Source organism: Sylvia atricapilla, chromosome 16 (assembly GCF_009819655.1).
Source record: "Sylvia atricapilla isolate bSylAtr1 chromosome 16, bSylAtr1.pri, whole genome shotgun sequence".
Taxonomy (NCBI): domain Eukaryota; kingdom Metazoa; phylum Chordata; class Aves; order Passeriformes; family Sylviidae; genus Sylvia; species Sylvia atricapilla.
Window position 1 is genome coordinate 5,447,210 of NC_089155.1, and position 17,006 is coordinate 5,464,215.

At 52.8% G+C, this 17,006-nt stretch overlaps 1 protein-coding gene across 1 annotated transcript; it reads left to right on the forward strand.

Moving 5' to 3' along the window:
* The first annotated feature begins 5,612 nt into the window (after window positions 1-5,612).
* On the forward strand, window positions 5,613-13,982 carry LPIN3 (lipin 3). Its single transcript, XM_066331047.1, has 20 exons — window positions 5,613-5,807; window positions 6,150-6,245; window positions 7,011-7,246; window positions 7,471-7,572; window positions 8,009-8,129; window positions 8,290-8,719; window positions 9,325-9,421; window positions 9,542-9,705; window positions 9,788-9,881; window positions 10,061-10,130; window positions 10,216-10,308; window positions 10,864-10,925; window positions 11,074-11,223; window positions 11,372-11,501; window positions 11,742-11,890; window positions 12,051-12,137; window positions 13,047-13,199; window positions 13,454-13,565; window positions 13,657-13,760; window positions 13,871-13,982. Exons 1-20 carry the CDS (start codon window positions 5,616-5,618, stop codon window positions 13,980-13,982), a joined length of 2,754 nt encoding a protein of 917 aa, XP_066187144.1. The 5' UTR covers window positions 5,613-5,615.
* Window positions 13,983-17,006: the final 3,024 nt, after the last annotated feature.

The window sequence follows — 17,006 nt, forward strand, 5'->3', positions numbered from 1 at the left end:
CCCAGTCAGCTGAGGGTCAGAAAGCTCTGCCAACCTCACGAAGCTCCCCCTCCTCTTAAAGCGCTGATTCTCCGTGCTGGGAGAAGGGGCCGTGATAATGAGAAAGCCCTTTCACATCCCAGTGTCTGGCAGGGATTCCCCGGAGGGTCACAGCGGAGGAATGTCAGTCGGGGATGACAGCCCTGCCAGCAGCAGGCAGCTGCTCCAGGGAGCTGCCCAGCACAAGGACCTCGGGCCTGATGGATTGATTGACTGCTGTCAACCAGCCCCACAGCTCGGGCCATCCCTCACCAGAATTGTGGTGCCTGCAGCAATCCTGCTCAGTGCACAGCATTCAGGAAAAGGCATCCTTACAGCCTGCCTGGCTGCTGCCTGGATTTTGTCAGCATCTCAGGAAATGCCCATGTAAAAGGGACACTGGTGGAGATAAAAACAGACCAGACCCAGGGAGAAAGGAGCCAGGCTAGTGGACATCAGAGGATTGTGCAACAGAACACTGAGGTTCTGAAGCACCTTTCCATGTGGGAAAAGGAACAGGAGAACACATCTTCCTGGCCCTGGGGTGAAAAGAGGATTCAGATGCTGCAGTGTGGGCTTCCAGCCATCAAATAGTAACTGGAGTCCCCAGCTGGAGGGATTTCTCCTGTTCCAGCCCCAGCTTTGCTTGTCCGAAAAGCAAAGTAAGACCCTTTTTTAGTCAACTTGGTTCCCTTCCTGTCCTCTGCAGCATCTCTGGGGAGCTGAGCTGTGTCAGGTCTCAGCCAGCATGAAGGCAGACTGGCCAGCTCCTTGGGTCTGCCTCACTGCTGGATTATCTGACCTCCCTGCAGACATTTCAGTCCCGTGAAGAGGCATGGAGCAAAGCAGGATCCAAGGAGATGAATCCCAGGCAGCTCAAATATTAAATCAAACAGCCGGGAAAATCCCAGAGAAATAGTGTATTGGTCAAGGGAGAAGGCAGACCCCTCATGAACTCCCACCTTGGAGGCAGCTGGAGAATTGGCTGTGGCCCCCCTGGGCTGCAGCAGCTGTCAAAATGTGAAGAGGGGGAAGGAGAAGTCCGTCTTTTTGACACAGCTTGTCCACTCTCCCACCCTGTGACTGAAGACATAACTTGATATTTTGGAGAGAGGAAAATTTAGGAGGCTCCTGGGCAGTTCATCTGTGCTCCCAACTGCCCAGTGGATGGATGGATGGATGGATGGATGGATGGATGGATGGATGGATGGATGGATGGATGGATGGAGTTTTTCTAGAGAAGCCCATGGTCTCAGGATGCAGGGCTTTCAGCATGACAGTCAGTGGAGGTTTGGGGAGCCCATAAGGCAGAAATGCCTCATTAGGGGTGAAGGCTGCCATCCAGGAAAGATGGGAAGTGCTGGGATGCAGGACAAAAGCTGCCAAGTTGGATGTTCCTGTGAGCTTTTTGAAATGCAAGGAGCTAAAAATACTGCATCTCAGTTGACTAATTAAAAAATCTGTCTTGTTATGCAAAGGTTCATTGCAAACATCTGTGGGTTGTGGAGTTCCCAAAAGGGGGAAGACACTTCTCCCTGTTGAAGCATCTGGGGGAAGATGCACAAGATCTGTAGAGAAATTGGGGGCTGCAGAGTCACAAGCACAGGGAGGGATGGTTCTGCAAGACTCACCTTCCAAAAAAGAGGAAAGGGGAGTGAGAGGGAGTATGAAAAACAGCTGTCAGGAACCAAGGATGATTTTATGGCATTGCAAAAAATTACCACAGCAATTAAAAGTGCTCTAAGCTTTTTGGAGGAGACAGAAAGAAAGGAGAGGGGAAAGAAAAAAAAAAAAAAAAAGCCTGTATTGCAGGGAAGAATGCAGAGAGGAACAGCCATCACTCAGAACAGCCATGGCACAGCTGGGGATCTGCTGCAGGGGCACGAGGGCACAAGTAAAAGTTGGTGTGTCAAGAACCAGGAGTACAGCTTGGTGGGGAAAATCAGCTGGGCAAGGAGCCTTGGAGCTAAGTGATGGGGTCTGTACTTCTGCAGGGTGCCCAAGTGCCAGGAGCTCATCCCTGTGTTCAGAGGGTGTGGGCTTGGAGCCACAGCAAGGCTGAGCTGCCAGCTTGCTCCTGCTGACATTTTCTTCCTTCTCTGTGTTCATCTGCAGATACTCTCAGCTGGCTGAGGAAGAAATGGTGTCCTGTGCTTGAATGTCCTTTGTTGAATATCCTCTGCAGCATTTTTTACCAGTTACCACGCATCTGCAGCCCAGATCTGTGCTGTTTTGTGTTCCAGCCCTGGGGGTTTTGTTAGACCCTCAGGGCTTGCAGGATGTAGCCCCCTGCCCTGGTTGAGACCCACTCCAGTGGCATCAGCAAGCACCACTGTAAGGACATCACCTGAAGTGTCACACTTAAGGTGTCTCGATGGAGGTTCCATCAGATTCCCTCCCTGCTGGGCAGAAGTGCCCAGTGCCCTGGCCGTGGCCTGGAGGGTTTGGTGGCAGCCACCCACCCTGCGATGCCAGCCCACCCTCCTCAGAGGCTGCAGCCATGCCGGGCCACCCACAATAGCTGCTTTTAGTCCAATTTCACTGAGGGGCAGAACTCTTAAAAGACTAAGCTGCTGGAAAATAAGCTTCATTCCTCAGCAGATTTGTCACAGCCTTCAGGAGAGTTCCCATGTTGGGACTGGGATCTTGTGGCCAGGCCATTCCTGGCACTGGACAGGCACAGGGGGATCTCTGTGCCTCCGATTGCCATCAGCATAGCTGGGGAAAGTGAGGCACTGGGTGTCAATGGGGCTTGCCTGGGAACGAGCTGTGGCATTTCTGCAGATCAGCCCATCAGCTGGGACCAACAGGCTTTGGATCCTTCTTCTCAGGGACTAAAGAAGTCCTAAGCAGCCACCTTTCAGCTTTGGCGCTTCCCTGCCCTCACAGCACAATGTCAGCTCCATGAGTGACGTGTTGGAGAGCTGCCATCCCTAAAGTGCCACCACTCAATCCCCATCACTCCAAAACCCAGCAGAGAAGTCAGGTGAATACAGGACAGAGCCCACACCAGCCACATCCCTGCCCTGGAGTTATAACATGGTGAGAGTCAATGCACTTTTGGGGGGCCATAAAAAACCCCACCAGCTCAGTTCCTCACCTGAGTCCCTCCAGGTATTCCCACATCAGTTCCCCACTGCTCTCAGGCTCCCGGAGATCTAGAGAGCATCAATTTTCTTAAAGTCTCAGCTTTTACGTGCTTTCCTTTCACCGTGCCCTCTTTCCCCACGGAGATGACGCCGGGCAGAGGAGCCCCTGGGCTTTGGCCACCCTTTCTGTCTCATTAAGGCTTCACCGTGACCTCGCAGGACGGTGGGCTGCAGCAGGGAGGGTCTCGGCGGGCACAAGGCAGCTGTGGCCGGGGCTGCAGGAGCGAAGGGGCTGTCGGATGAGCCGCAGCCCGCCCAGAGGCACCGCCGGCCGGCCCGGGCCCTCAGAGCGCGGCGGGAGGCCGGGGCCAGGGCCGCTCGGGGGACGGGACGGGCCCTGCCCTCGCCCAGGTGAGAGGAAGATAAAAACAGGGAAAGGAGAGGCTGAGGGTGAGTGCTGCTGCCGCCACAGCAGCCCCTGGGGCTTAGCTTTGCCCCGGAGTCCAGGACGTGCTGAGGCTCAGCAGCTCCCCGGGTAATGGGGAATGGTAAACTTGGTTTATGGCGTGCGATGGATGGGAGCGCCGATGTGGATGTGGATGTGGGCAGGGTGTGCTGCTGCCAGGGTGGCCCAGGAGCAAAGCAGACTGGTGACAGCAAAGCACCTGGTTTATTTTGGGCAGCTCTTTGAGTCTGGAGGTTGATGTGAGCTGTCGGCAGGGGAGGACTGTCCCCTTCATCCTTCACCAGGGCTGCATGGTGGAGGGCTGTGATCCCGGCTGGTCTGGGGGCTGAGGGCTGGAGATGCCCCATTCCTCTAGAGGATTTATTTTTTGAATACCAGTTCTCTTACTCTGTCTGCCTATTAATCTCTCTCCAGACCATAACCTACCCTTCACCTCCCTAACGGGCCTGCTCCATCCATGGTGGGGCCGAGGCCTGCAGGGAAAAGCCTTTCTCTCCATTCCCTGCCTTCCTCCAGCTGTCCCAGGTGAGGCCTACAGGGAATTAAATTCAGTGAGCTGAAAACTTGTATCAGAGCCATGCAGTCCCCAGCAATGAGGTGCTTGGAGTGGGGGCAGCTGCCCATTGAGGCAGGGGGGGACAGTGGCCCTGCAGAGGGGACGTGGCCCTGGCACCTGTTTTGCTGTGTGTCTGCAGTGTTATGTTGAGCTCTTGCACCCTGCATTCACCATGAAGGTGGTGCTCAGTGCATCATGCCTGGGGGTAATTTCCAAGCCCTCACCCCAAATCCTATGGGATTTCTCTGCTCAGGACTTCCCCTATGCACTTTTCAGGTCTATGTCAGTGTATATCTCAACTGGAAGCTCATCAGTGCTGCCCAGGGAGCATCGGGCTCAGCCTGATCATTCCTCCTCTCCAAAAGTGCCCCCATGTGCAGAGAGGAGCTGTCTCCTGTTTGCTGCCAGGCCCTGAGGCACAGCAGGGAAGGCAGCTGGAGGGCTGCCCACCCCTGCAGCAATGCCTGGGAAAGCTGGGCTCAGCAGGTTGGTGGGAGGCCCCGTGATGCCGCACAGCAGAGCTGATGGAGCCACTGAAGCTTCGGGAGCTGGCTAGCACTTCCCTGCTATCATTCTACAGAGAGAATCTAGGATTTGGGCTTACTCCTGGCTGCCAGGGAGAGGTGGGGGATGAGGCATGGAGCAGGAACCATGTCTGCCCACTCAGACTGCCTTCCAGGAGGAATGTCTGGGAATGGGACAGGGCCAAGCTTATGCAAAACGGATCAGAGAGGCTGGGGACCTGCTGGGGCAGAGGGCTTGTGGCGTGGTACATGCCTGTTATCATCCCTTTGGGTAAGGAACCAAGTCCCCCCCAGCCACCCTTTGGGTTGAGTGTGCACTGAGGGCTGTGCTGAGGGTCCCTGGGGCTGTGCTGAGAGTCACCATACCATCACCTGGCTGTGCTGCCCAGCACAAGAGTTCTGACAGGAACACAGGAGCTGTGTGTGGCCAATTCTGCAATGCCTCAGTGGGATGCCTTTCCCTCTGAGTGGGAAATATTGGGTTTGGACTTTATTCAAAGTGAGTGCGTGGTGTATGGAGCAGCTTAGACTTCCCACCTCTCTGCCATGAGTTGTTTGGCAATTTCTAAGGACAGTGCAGGACAGGAGGTCTCCTGCCAGCCCAATTCTAGTTTGAATGGGATGTTGACAGCTTGACTGTGTGGTGTTGCTGTGAGGTTGTATTTGCCCTCTCAGGGAGCAAATGTGATGGTGTATCCCAATGCCAAGGGCATCCCTCCTCCAAGCTGGATGCAATAACTCATGCTCTGGCTTCTGCCCTGTTTTCTGGTGCTCACAGAGGCCCTGGCTGATCTTCATCAAGGCCTTCAGGTGTTTGTTTCTCTAGAGGCTTACCTACCCCCATGATGAGGCTGTGTTGCAGCCATGACATGACTCTCCTACAGTAAACTCACATTTCCTTTTGTTGCTGTTCTCTTCCCCTACCTGGGTCTATTCCTGTCTCTCACTTGCAGTCTCAAACCATGAACTATGTGGGGCAGCTGGCTGAGAGCGTCCTGGGCACGATGAAGGAGCTGTACCAGGATCTGAACTCTGCCACCCTGTCGGGCTGTATCGATGTGGTGGTGGTGAGGCAGCCTGACAACTCCTTCAAGTGCTCCCCGTTTCATGTGCGCTTTGGGAAGCTGGGAGTGCTGCGCTCCAAGGAGAAGGTGGTGAGTGGTGCCTGCCCTGGGGCTGCCCTTCCTGTCCAGTGTCTCCAGACCCAGGAACTTCTGTGAGCCACAGGTTATGGAACTATTTTCTTTAAGGGGAATGGGAACCCAGTGAAAGGGGTGCTTGCCAAGTTTTTGAGGGGATGCCCCCAAATGGAGACAATCCATTTCCAGGGAGGAATGTTCTCTCCAGGAAAACTGGGAGAGGTCCTTTGCCTTAAAGGTTGTGTGGCTCTCAGCCCTGTGAGCAACTTCAACCCATCCTCTCCATCCAGAAGTGTCCCTGTGCTCCAGTGGGATGAGGAGGTGTTCAGATGGATAGGTGCTTTTGTCCCTTGCTAGGTCGACATTGAAATCAACGGAGAGCCTGTGGATTTGCACATGAAGCTGGGAGACAATGGAGAGGCCTTCTTTGTTGAGGAGTCAGAGGAGTATGAGGTTGGTTATAAGGAGGTGCTGCATGTCTGTGTCCTGGTGTGACTACCTGGAAGTGCAGGGTTGAGGTGGAATGACTGGGTTTGGAATGCTGCTCTTCCCCAGAGTGACTCCATTGTCCTGTCTGATGTTTTCTGTGCCTGGAAAGGTTCCTGTTCAAAGGACCTTGCAACCCAAGTAGTGGAGCACCCTGAGGGTGTATTAGACCAAATATCTGCATCTCAGACTGGTCTCCATCAATGAGCATGGCTGCTGGCCAGACAGGTGGATATCTTGCAGCTGGCCCCTGGAGTGATCTTGTGACAGGGATGAGAATGAGACAGATACTGTGGTAGGCTGCCCGCTCCAATGGGAAGTGGGATTAGGCTAGTTGTGGTGTCCAGAAATCCTGCCAGCTCTTCTCTCAGGCAGACTTGTGGTCACTGCTGGTTTGGGCTGAGTTTGAAAGTAGGAAAGGGCTCTGGAGTCAAATCCCATTTGCAGCCTTTGTAATTCTGGTCTTGTGGTGCCACCTCCTGCCTGTCTCTCCATGCCTGTGTTAAAGATGTCTTTAGCTTGTGGCTGGATCACCCTAATGTTCTTTTATTCACATGTTGTAGGTACAGATTCTTTCCTTTTAGGCCAGGCCACAAAACCACCCCTGAGCTGAGGGCTCAGTGGTGTTGGCTGTGCTCTTCCACACTATGCTCCATAGACAGCAAGGAGCTGCTAGGCTGAAAAGGAGTGTGCTGGAGGGAGCTGATGGGCTCTTCCTCATCCCTGTTCCAGGGCAGCATCCCCTCCTACCTCTGCACGTCCCCCATCTGCAAGGAGCGGAGCTCAGATTATACTTCTCAACCCTCCTGTGGGCTGGAGGTCACCGGCGCTGGGTTGATCCCGCGCAAGAGGAGGCGACGCAAGAGAAGGCCCAAGAAGAAGTTGGTGTTGGACTTGGATTCTGACAGCAATGATGAGAGTGAAAGTGAGATGACCATAAAGGAGCCACGTGAGCTGCCAGCCCCACGGTGAGCTATTTGGTCTGGGTAGAGTGATGCAGTAATCAAGCCTGGGTTCATTTGGTGATGTCCAGCAGTACTGAAACAAGGGGAAACTATTTGCAAGTTGAAGCCCAGCCTCCTGTGGAGCAGAAAGCCAGGGGGAATGGTGAAGCTGGGGGAATTGCCAGCTTTCTGGAGAGAAGACTGCTGCTTGAGAGTAGCACAAGTTGCCTCTCTTTCCTCCTTTGCAGTGATGCAGCATGTTCATCCTTTGCTGATCTTGAAGAAACTGGGTCGTTGCAGTCCCGAGAGATACGCCCGTACTCCGATGGGGAGCTGCTTGCAGCGGACAGGTAATGGGCAGAGCCAAGGTGTTCTGCTCAGCTCTGGTGAGAGCAGGGCACATGCCCCATGGCAGGGAAGGAAGTGAGGAGAAGTCACTTGGAGGTGTTGGGAGAGGAGAGTTTTCCTAGCCTGATATGGTGTGGCTGGAGGAAAGCTCAGAGACCACAAGGGACACTTGTGGCCATGGTCTCAGGTGTGAGAAGCCTGTGTACAGGGCTGTCTGCTGATGAGCTGCTCTGGGCAACTGCTGGCATAGCACTTTCCTTCCTTGGGCCTCAGCTTCTGTAGGTCTTGGCCCTTTGGGAGTGACAGTCTTATAGGGTAGGAGTGACTTTACGGGAAACAAGCGTTACAGGGTTCTTGGTTCTAAATGTCCTTGCACTGATAGGAGAGCATGGAGATGCAAGTGTAGGTGAAGCCCCACATCACCTTCTCTTCCTGCAGCCTCATGCCAACCCATCTATCTTCCCCAAAAAGTGATTCTGAACTAGAGATCAAACCCCAAGAAAGTTTTGCTCGGGAGTTTGAATCCCGTCTGAAGTGGATCTGGGGGAAGCTCCCTCAGGTGAGTCTCTGTTCTTGCTATTTTGCTGGGAATGGGTGTTCAAAAGACCTGCAGAAAGTATAGGAGGCTGTGACCAGGCAGCCTTAGGGAAGTTATTCTCTTCTGTGGGATGCTTTGGGCAATTTCCCATCCTCAGACCTGCTCTTCTGCTTTCCTTGAGGTAAATAATTTGGTGCGAGTTAAACCAGCCAAGTCCACAAAGACCAGTGCTCCTGCAGCAACCACCACCTCTGTGACACCAGTCCCAGTGGATGAGGCAACCCCTCTTGTTTCTGCTTCTGAACATCTGGGAAGGGATTTGAGCCCAGCAGAACCACAGGGCATACCCTGTTCCTTGGCCGTGTCTGTAACTGAGCCAACACTCGCACCCCAGGCTGAGAACAGCACCTCCAGGCTGAAGGACATCCTCCGTGCTGCCAGGGCAAAGAGATTTTTGGGGGCCTACTCAGTCCTACAAGAGAAACAGAAAGAAGATGTGAATGTTGTGCCAGAAGTTCAGGCAGATGTGGAGCCCTTTGAGGGAGCCACTGCTCCAATGCAGGCAGGCTCAGAAGACCCTGAGTCCCAGCTGGAGAGGCAGAGGAGGCAAGGTAAGGGGGAGACTGGTGCTGCTTGAGGTGGTATTTGAGCCTGCACGTGTGTCTGACTCAGATCAGCACCTGGGTTGTTCCTTCAGTGTGACTTCCAAGTTGTGGTGTGTTTGCTTTGCCTACTCTGTGTGCTACCAGCTCCTTTGCTTTGAAGAGGCATCCCTTAGGTGCCCCCCACCTTTCAGTGACCACCCAGCTCCCAGGAAGGCTTTCTTGCCTTTTGTTCCCGAAGTCTGTCCTTTGCTGTCTCTGCTTCTGCATACTTAGAAGATTTCTCAGCAGTACAGGCCATACCTTAATTTAAGTGTCTGACAGTACCTGGCATGACTTATGTCTTCATCTTGAGCTTGCAAAGTCAGGGAAAATAACAGAGAAGCATTTATGTACCCCCTTCACAGTGTATTTAAGGATCATGCTAGTGCAGGTATCCTGAGGCACTCCTGTAGCTGTTGACTTATGGCAGTTTTTCCAGTAGGAAAATGGCTGCCCTGTTTGTATGGTACATGGATATGATTGAGGAAAATGCTGTTGGCTTTCTCGATAGATGCTGGGGTGATTGGAAAGATGATTCAGCTAAGATCTCTCTCTTCTGTCTATGCATGGAGAATCCATCCAAAGTCCTCACTTGGGTCCCAGAGCCATTTACGTGGAAGACCTCTCCAAGCTGGACAGCAAGCCAGTGGCTCTCTATTTCCGCAGGAGGTATGAGTTGTCCCAGGTGGCCAAGCTCAGACATTTTTGAGCAATTCCACTGGCACAAAGGATGGAGGTATGTTTAAAGCTATTCTCTGATGTCACCACTGTTTCTTCCCTTGCTGACAGTGACACAGAGCAGAGTTTGAGGCCTGTGACAGACCCTAGCAACCATCTGTGTATGCAGCTGCCATCTACCTTGCCTGCCAACAGCCCCATGGACTCTGACTCAATGCCCACAGTTGCCCTGTCCCTGTGTGGGGGCCTCAGGGGCAACAGGCAGATCTCTCATGGTAGGCAGGAGGGGAGGGGGAATCTGTAGCCCTAAAATCCTTTCTATCCTCCAATGGCATGACACAGCCTCTGTCCCACCAGAGAAGTTCATGGAACACATGGTTTCCTACCAGGAGTTTGCTGAAAATCCAAGGCTTGTCAGTGACCCAAACCTCGTGATAATGATCAACAAGAAGTAAGTGGCCTGCCCTTCCTGCTATTTCATTCCACAATGGACATTTTTGTCCATTTGTTGCTGTGGAAACCCTCCTGTAGGAATGTGACTCCATCCCTTAGTATGATTGTACCAAAGTAGTTGTGGGACTTAGCCGTGCTGCAGGATGGTGATGTGCCCATCCCTCTTGCTTTCTCCAGGTATTACAACTGGGCAGTGGCTGGTCCCATAGTCCTGGCCCTGCAGGCTTTCCAGAGAAACATTCCTGAGGTCAGTGGACACATTTACCGGCTATGATTCTCAGCAGGGCCTGGGCTGAGGACTGATCTCATCCCATGTTCTGCCATGTTCACAGAGCATCATCGATGAATTGGTGAAGGAGAAGATGCCCAGGAGGGGCAGAAGGTGTTGGTTCTCCCGCAGGAGGAGAGAATTCCCAACAGAGGGGGTATGTTTGCAGCAGTGGATATGACAACCATGTCCCCAGGGGACAGGCATCATTCTGCTGACTGGCAGGGTCCTGGAGATGGCCTGAGGTTGACTGTGAGGACATCCAGGACGTGATGAGATGACTTCTTAAGGTTGCCACCGATCCCCTTTGGTCTTAATGCCTGAACAGCAGAGCAACACCTGGTAATGCAGTAATGTGAACCCTGTAGTGGTGAGACCTCCTGCTATATGCCTGTCATACCAGGTCCCTGGGCACCACGTGTGCTTGCTGGTCTCCCTGCCACACCACAGCACCAGGCTGTGCTTCCTCTTCCACTAGCAGTGCCCTGTGATGGCAGGGACTGCAGTGATGCCTCTTTTGGCATTGCTGATCCAACTGGGAAAAAAGCAAAGTAGCCCCTGCTCTTGCTTTTAGATCTGTGCAGGCAGTGCTCAGCAATAACAGAAACATCTCTGTTATCAACACTGTGTTGAGCCCAAATCCAGAACACAGCCCCATACCAGTCACTGTGAAGAAAATCAGCAAACCCAGCACACCTCTCTCTGCCTGCAGCAGCAGCTGAGTCCAGGGAAAGCCAGCATGGGAATACGGTGGCGTGACCGTGCTCAGCAGAGGTGAGTGCCTGCCCCCCAGATCATCTTCAGGAGTCTGAATACTCCTGGTCTCTTCTCCTAGCTGACTAATTATTCCCGAGTTTACCTGATAAAAGAGGATAGAAAGCTTTTTAAAGACTCTGGCTGACCCCTTCATTTCTTTCTGTAGGCAGGAGGAAAAGGAGTCATCCAGTGACAGTGAGCCTCAGCACCCTGGGGACGTGTTGGCAATTAGTGCACCTGCTAAGAAACCTCTGCCAACCTACAAGACAGGGCAAGCCAATGTGGGCATGTTGCAGCCTGACCCTGCTCAGCAGAGGTGAGTGCCTCCCTCCCAGGTCACCTTCAGGAGTCTGTATGCTCCTGGTCTCTTCTCCTACATCATGAGTTATTCCCAAGTTTGCTTAACAAAAGAGAGTAAAAAGCTTTGTTAAGACTCTGGCTGACCCCTTCCCTTCTTTGTGTAGGCAGGAGGAAAAGGAATCACTCAGTGACAATCAGCTCCTGCACCCGAGGGATACATTGGCAGTGGAAGCCTCTGCTCAGAAACCTCTACCAACCTACAAGAAATCCCTGCGGCTCTCCTCTGAACAAATTGTATGTATTTATTCCTCCATCTTCACTGTCCATGTGTATAGCGGTGAGACAACCCTTAAACAGGGATTTCCATACTCCTGACCTCGTGTTTTTGTAGGACATCCAAATATTTTGCCTTGTTGGCCACCCTGTAGAGCCTTGGGATCTCTGGCCTGGCTGGGTGGCAGTCTGGCCTCTGGCAAGCCTTGCAGTGGTGTGAATTGGCGCTGGTGTAACACTTTTGCTGCCCCTGTCCCCCAGGGAAGGTTGAATCTGCAGGATGGCCCCAACCAGGTGGCATTCAGTGTGACGACTCAGTACCAGGGCACGTGCCGCTGTGAGGCCACCATCTACGTGTGGAACTGGAACGAAAAAGTGGTGATCTCAGACATCGATGGCACCATCACTAAGTAAAAGGCCTTTCTTCCCCACAAAAATCCTTGTTTTCCCCTGTTAGGGGAAAGTCTCCTTTAAAGGCTCACTTAAGCAGGCAGAAGGGAGCACCAACCCCGCTGGGGTGGGGATGCTCACCACGTTGGATGACACTAACCCAGCCTCCTTTCCTTTCAGATCAGATGCTCTTGGACAGATCTTGCCACAGCTGGGTAAAGACTGGACTCACCGTGGGATTGTTAAACTCTTCCACAAAATCCACCTGTAGGTGCATCAGCTGAGGCCAAGGGGAAGTGGGAAGCTGATGGAGTCAGAGTCAGGGCTTCTTACTCGCTGATGCAGGTCCAGAGAGCTGCACTATCTGCTGCCAGTGGTGGCTGATGCTGGCTGCACTGCCTACATGATGCTGAGGGGTGAAAGCAGAAGGCCCCCTGGGAGCAGATGCTGGCATTACCTTCCCTTGAAGGAGTGTGTGTCAGTGGAGGCTTTGCTGGGGAGATATAGCTGAGCAGCAGCGGAGACAAGACCACCTAAGGTCACACCTGAGAGTTGTAGCACGGGTGCTCCAGCACCTCTCTGGGCACCCAGTGATCCTTTCCACAGCCCAGGGGTCTCGCTGCAAGGGGTGACACCAGCAGTGAGTCGCTGCCGAGCCTCTAGCTTGGAACCTGGCCGCTGCGGCCACTGAGAGGCACTGTGGGCCCGTGGATGGCTCGTTCTGGCCCCAGAAAGCGATGCATTCCTGGGATTGCAGGGACTTGACCGGCACCTCGGCTGCCTCTGGCCACCCGGAATCACCTCTGCCGAGCTGTCCCCGCCCCGGGCGTCAGCAAGGCTTGGGTACAGCCCTCCCCGATTGACAGGCAGTGCTGTGGGGTGGCAGTGCTGTGTGAGGGTGCAGAGCTGCAATACGTGCTGTGCAGCTGGGCTGGGTGGATGTGTGGCTGCTGGGAGGAGCATGGAGGATGGTGCAGGGACACTCGGTGTGAGGCAGATGGGGGTTTGGCTTAGTCTGGGTTTCCAGATAAGGAATTCATGGTCTTTGTGGAGCCACCTCGTTTACTGGAATAAAATTTGGTCTTAGGCCAGGTACTTGGCTACCTCCTCCTCCTCAGAGCAAGAGAATGCCTTGCTCAGGCCACAGCTCAGAGGAGCTTCCTGTGTTCTCTCTAGGAATGGCTACAAGTTCCTCTACTGCTCGGCCAGGGCTATTGGCATGTCTGACATCACCAAAGGCTACCTCAAATGGGTCAATGAACAAGGCTGTGGCCTTCCCATGGGCCCCATGCTGCTTTCTCCCAGTAGCCTCTTGTCTGCCTTCCACAGGTACTGTCTTTTCCTGCACTTCCTGTATCCCAGGGCACAGCACCCCCTTCCCCGAGGGATGTCCTGGCCTTAAACTGCTCTGCCCTGGCCTTAAACTGCTCTGCCCTCCTCGGTGCACAATGCCTTTCATGGGAGGCAGCGGGGGAGCTGCCTGACCTTGCTGGAGCTTCACAGTGAAGCTTCTGATGCGCTGAAGCACAGATCACTTCCCTGAGCCCCAGACAGGTTTGGTGACCGTGTCTTTTGTGCTGCAGGGAGGTGATTGAGAAGAAGCCAGAGGTGTTCAAGGTCACCTGCCTGACAGACATCCGAAAACTGTTTACTACAAAGAGTCCCTTCTACGCGGGCTTTGGGAACAGGCCCAATGTGAGTGGGTCTCCAGGTGTGCAGGGAGGGCTCAGGCTGGGTGGTGCTGCCTTCCTGCAGCTCTCATCCCGTGCTGGCCTTCCTTGGGCAGGATGTCTACGCTTACAAGCAAGTGGGGCTGCCAGAGAGCCGCATATTCACAGTAAACCCCAAGGGAGAGCTGATCCAGGAGCTCACAAAGGACCAAAAGTCAACGTAAGCAAAGTGGTTACTCCTCAGCATCCTTGGGATGACCCGGCTTTGATGCAGAGGAGCATCAAACAAACACCCAATGACCCCAATGTAGCTTCTTTCTTACCCCACAGATACGAGCGGCTGTTGGAGCTGGTGGAGGTCTTCTTCCCTCCTGTGGGACAGAGGAGGAGCGCTGCTCTGGCGTTCCCAAACTACAGCCACTTTGCCTACTCCACTGCTTGATGACTTGGATTGCTTGCCCTAAACCCATCCCAGTGGAGACCTGAGCCACAGCTCTCCTGCATGTTCTTTGCCAGGAATAAATGCTTCCGATACACCTCATCCTCCCTGCTGGCTGCCCTGTTGGCAGTTGCAATTGTAATATGACAGGCCTTAGCAGGAGGCCAAGGAGCATAAGAGGGAGCTCTGACTGCAAAACCTGCAGTTGCTAAACACAAATTCCTGAAAGCTGGGTCTCTTCTAGTATTTGTAGCTCCTTTAAAGCCTGGCTCTTTTTTAGAGGTGATTGGTTGTTCCCTGTTATATTTATTGATGATACCTCTGAAATAGATATTACTACCTCCTGGTATCACCAGTGTTCTAGACAGTCCAGCTACCTGCAGTTTGGTAGCTGAAACTGCTCACCACCTTGTAAAGGTCAATGGAAGATGCTGGGGCTTTAAGTGTTCTGAACTAAAAGCAATAATAAATAGTGCCTTTATCCAGGCTGCCTCTTGTCTGCTCTACCCCTGTGCATAGATGTGGGAGCCAGGCTCCAAGTCCTTTCTAAAATGTGATTTTCCATATTCAGCTACCCAGCTAAGTGGGTTCTGGGGGCAATGGGACCACCTTCTGGAAAATGGCTTTTCTTCATATTTTTTTTTAATTATTACATTTAGCTAAGGTAGCAAAATTAATTAAAACCAGAAAACAAGTCCAGGGTTATTCTATATGTACATGGGGCTGAAAGGACAGAAGGCCTTGCAAAAGCCAGAGGCCCCTGTGGTGAGGCTCACTGTGGGCTGGCTCCAGCCCCATGGGGTGCCTGGGAGCAGACATTGCCTGCAGCCCAGTGCACTCTCAGTAGCACCAGGGACACCCAGGGAAGAGCCCTGGATAAGGCTCTGCAGGCCCATCCAGGCTCAGCCCTGCTCCCTCATGGGATGCCATGGGCTGCTGGGATTTGCCTCTACATTTACCATGCACCATTACAGGGCAGGCTGGGGGTGGTGTTTGTGCCACCAGAACCCAGGGACAGCCCCTGGGCACCGTGTCCCTGAGCGGGGCCACCCAGCCCCAGCCTGGCAGCAGGGGACCCACTCTGCCTGTGGGAGGGCATGGCCAGCAGCTGCCTGTCCTGCTGCTGGGGTCCCTCTTCATCCCAAGACCATGTTCTCCTCCTCACCTTTCTCATCCACTTCCATGTCTTCAACGTAATCCTCCATTTCCGTTTCCATCTCTTCCTCCCTCTCCTTCTCTTTCACATCCACCTCCATTTCTTCCTCTCCGTAATCTTCTACATCTGCTTCCATGTTTTCCTCCAGATCAGTCTTAACATCCAGCTCCATCTCCTCCTCAGTGTCTGAGCCAGTCTGCACAGGGAGCAAAACCTCAGAGTGAGGTCCCTGTCCCACCCCAGCCCCACAGAGCTCCAGCCCACCCAGGGAGTTGGGGGTGTCCACCTCCATGGAATGGCACTGTACCTTCATTGGGACAAAAGTGAGCATCCTGCAGGGATGGATGGCAAGATCCAGGCAGCAGAGAGATATCAAGACTGACAGCAGCGTCAGTAACTCTGTTTTCCTTCACACTGCCATATGCACTCTGCCCCGAGTGTGGTGACTGCTCCAAGTGTCTTTTGCAGGGTAGCTACACAAAACTCCGTTTGAACCACATCACATGCACTCATAACACCATTATGCTTATATGATTGAATAATCATACCCCAAACATATCACTTTAGGTTTTAGTGGTCTAGGTTTCCTGTGTAGCAAAGCTAGAGGAAGGAGCAGTATGAAAGTTTGAGTCCCTTCAAACCATGTCTCATAAGACAGTGAGTAGAACATAGTGGTTTTTGTGGTGAATCTCTAGGTTCAGTTCTGAGAGTGAAGCAAGGAGAAGGAGCAAATTCAAAATCTATTTCCATTCTGCATTCATTTCCTCTGACTGTCCTATCTGCAGAGGGGATAGAGAGAGGAATGAGATTTCACTTCCTTTCAGTTTTAGCTAGCTGATGCAGTGAAGTTCCCAGGACTGTTTTATTTTTATTTCTTTCCTTTTTCTTTTAAATGTTTGTACCTGCTCTGGACTGAAAACCCAGAAGAGCTTTGGGGACCCCCCACCAGTGGCCCACTGCGCCTGGGTGTCAGCATTTTCCAGCACTGGAGGGATGAATAAGAGACTGAGCTAGCTGAGCTGCACTCCATGACAAGGATTTTCTCAATTTGTCATCTCTTCAAACAGTGAGAGGGTTTATTGTTTCGTATTATCCATTTTTTTATGCTTGTGGATACTTTGCTGCTTAAAGAATTTTTTTTTTCCACTTTCCTCTAAGGAGGTCTTTTCCTGAATCAGATGGGGGAGAAGCTGCTTGAATTTGTTATTCTGGAGGGACCCTATTCAGAGGTTTTCTTCCAGGTTTGCTCTGAACCAGGAGAGATGGAATGATGAATGATGGAATCCTTTCTTGATTTTGCTTGGAAAGGACCCTAAAGTTCATCTGTTCCAACCTGAGCGATCTGCCCCCAGACCAGGCTGCTCAGAGCTTCCTCCAGCCTGGCCTTGGATGTTCCCAGGGATGGGACATGCCCAGCCTCTGTGCACAGCCTGGACCTGTGCCTCACCACCCTTAGTGTAAAGCACCAGTTTCTTGTGACACAACCTAATCTGACCTTCTGCAGTTGAAAGCCATCCTCCCTTCTCCTCCCACCACAGACCCTGTTGAGCACTCTGTCCCCATCTTTCCCATGGGACCCTTCAAGTCCCGTGTGGTCTCAGTGAGGCATCCCCATGGCCCTCTCTTCTCCAGGCTGAGCATGCCCAGCTCTCTCTTCACGGGAGGTTATAAAGTAAAACAGAGGCAGAAGCACTGCTGGGCTCCTTCCTCCAGTCTGGCATCTACCTTCTCCTTCCCTGACCCCTGTGTGTGAGTGTAAGTCACTTGTCTGCCACTTCTGGTAGCCACACCAGTCATTTTGATCTTGGAAACTCAGCAAGAAATACTTTATTTTTTTCCTTTCCAGTACAAACAGTTTTTCAGTTTTTAAA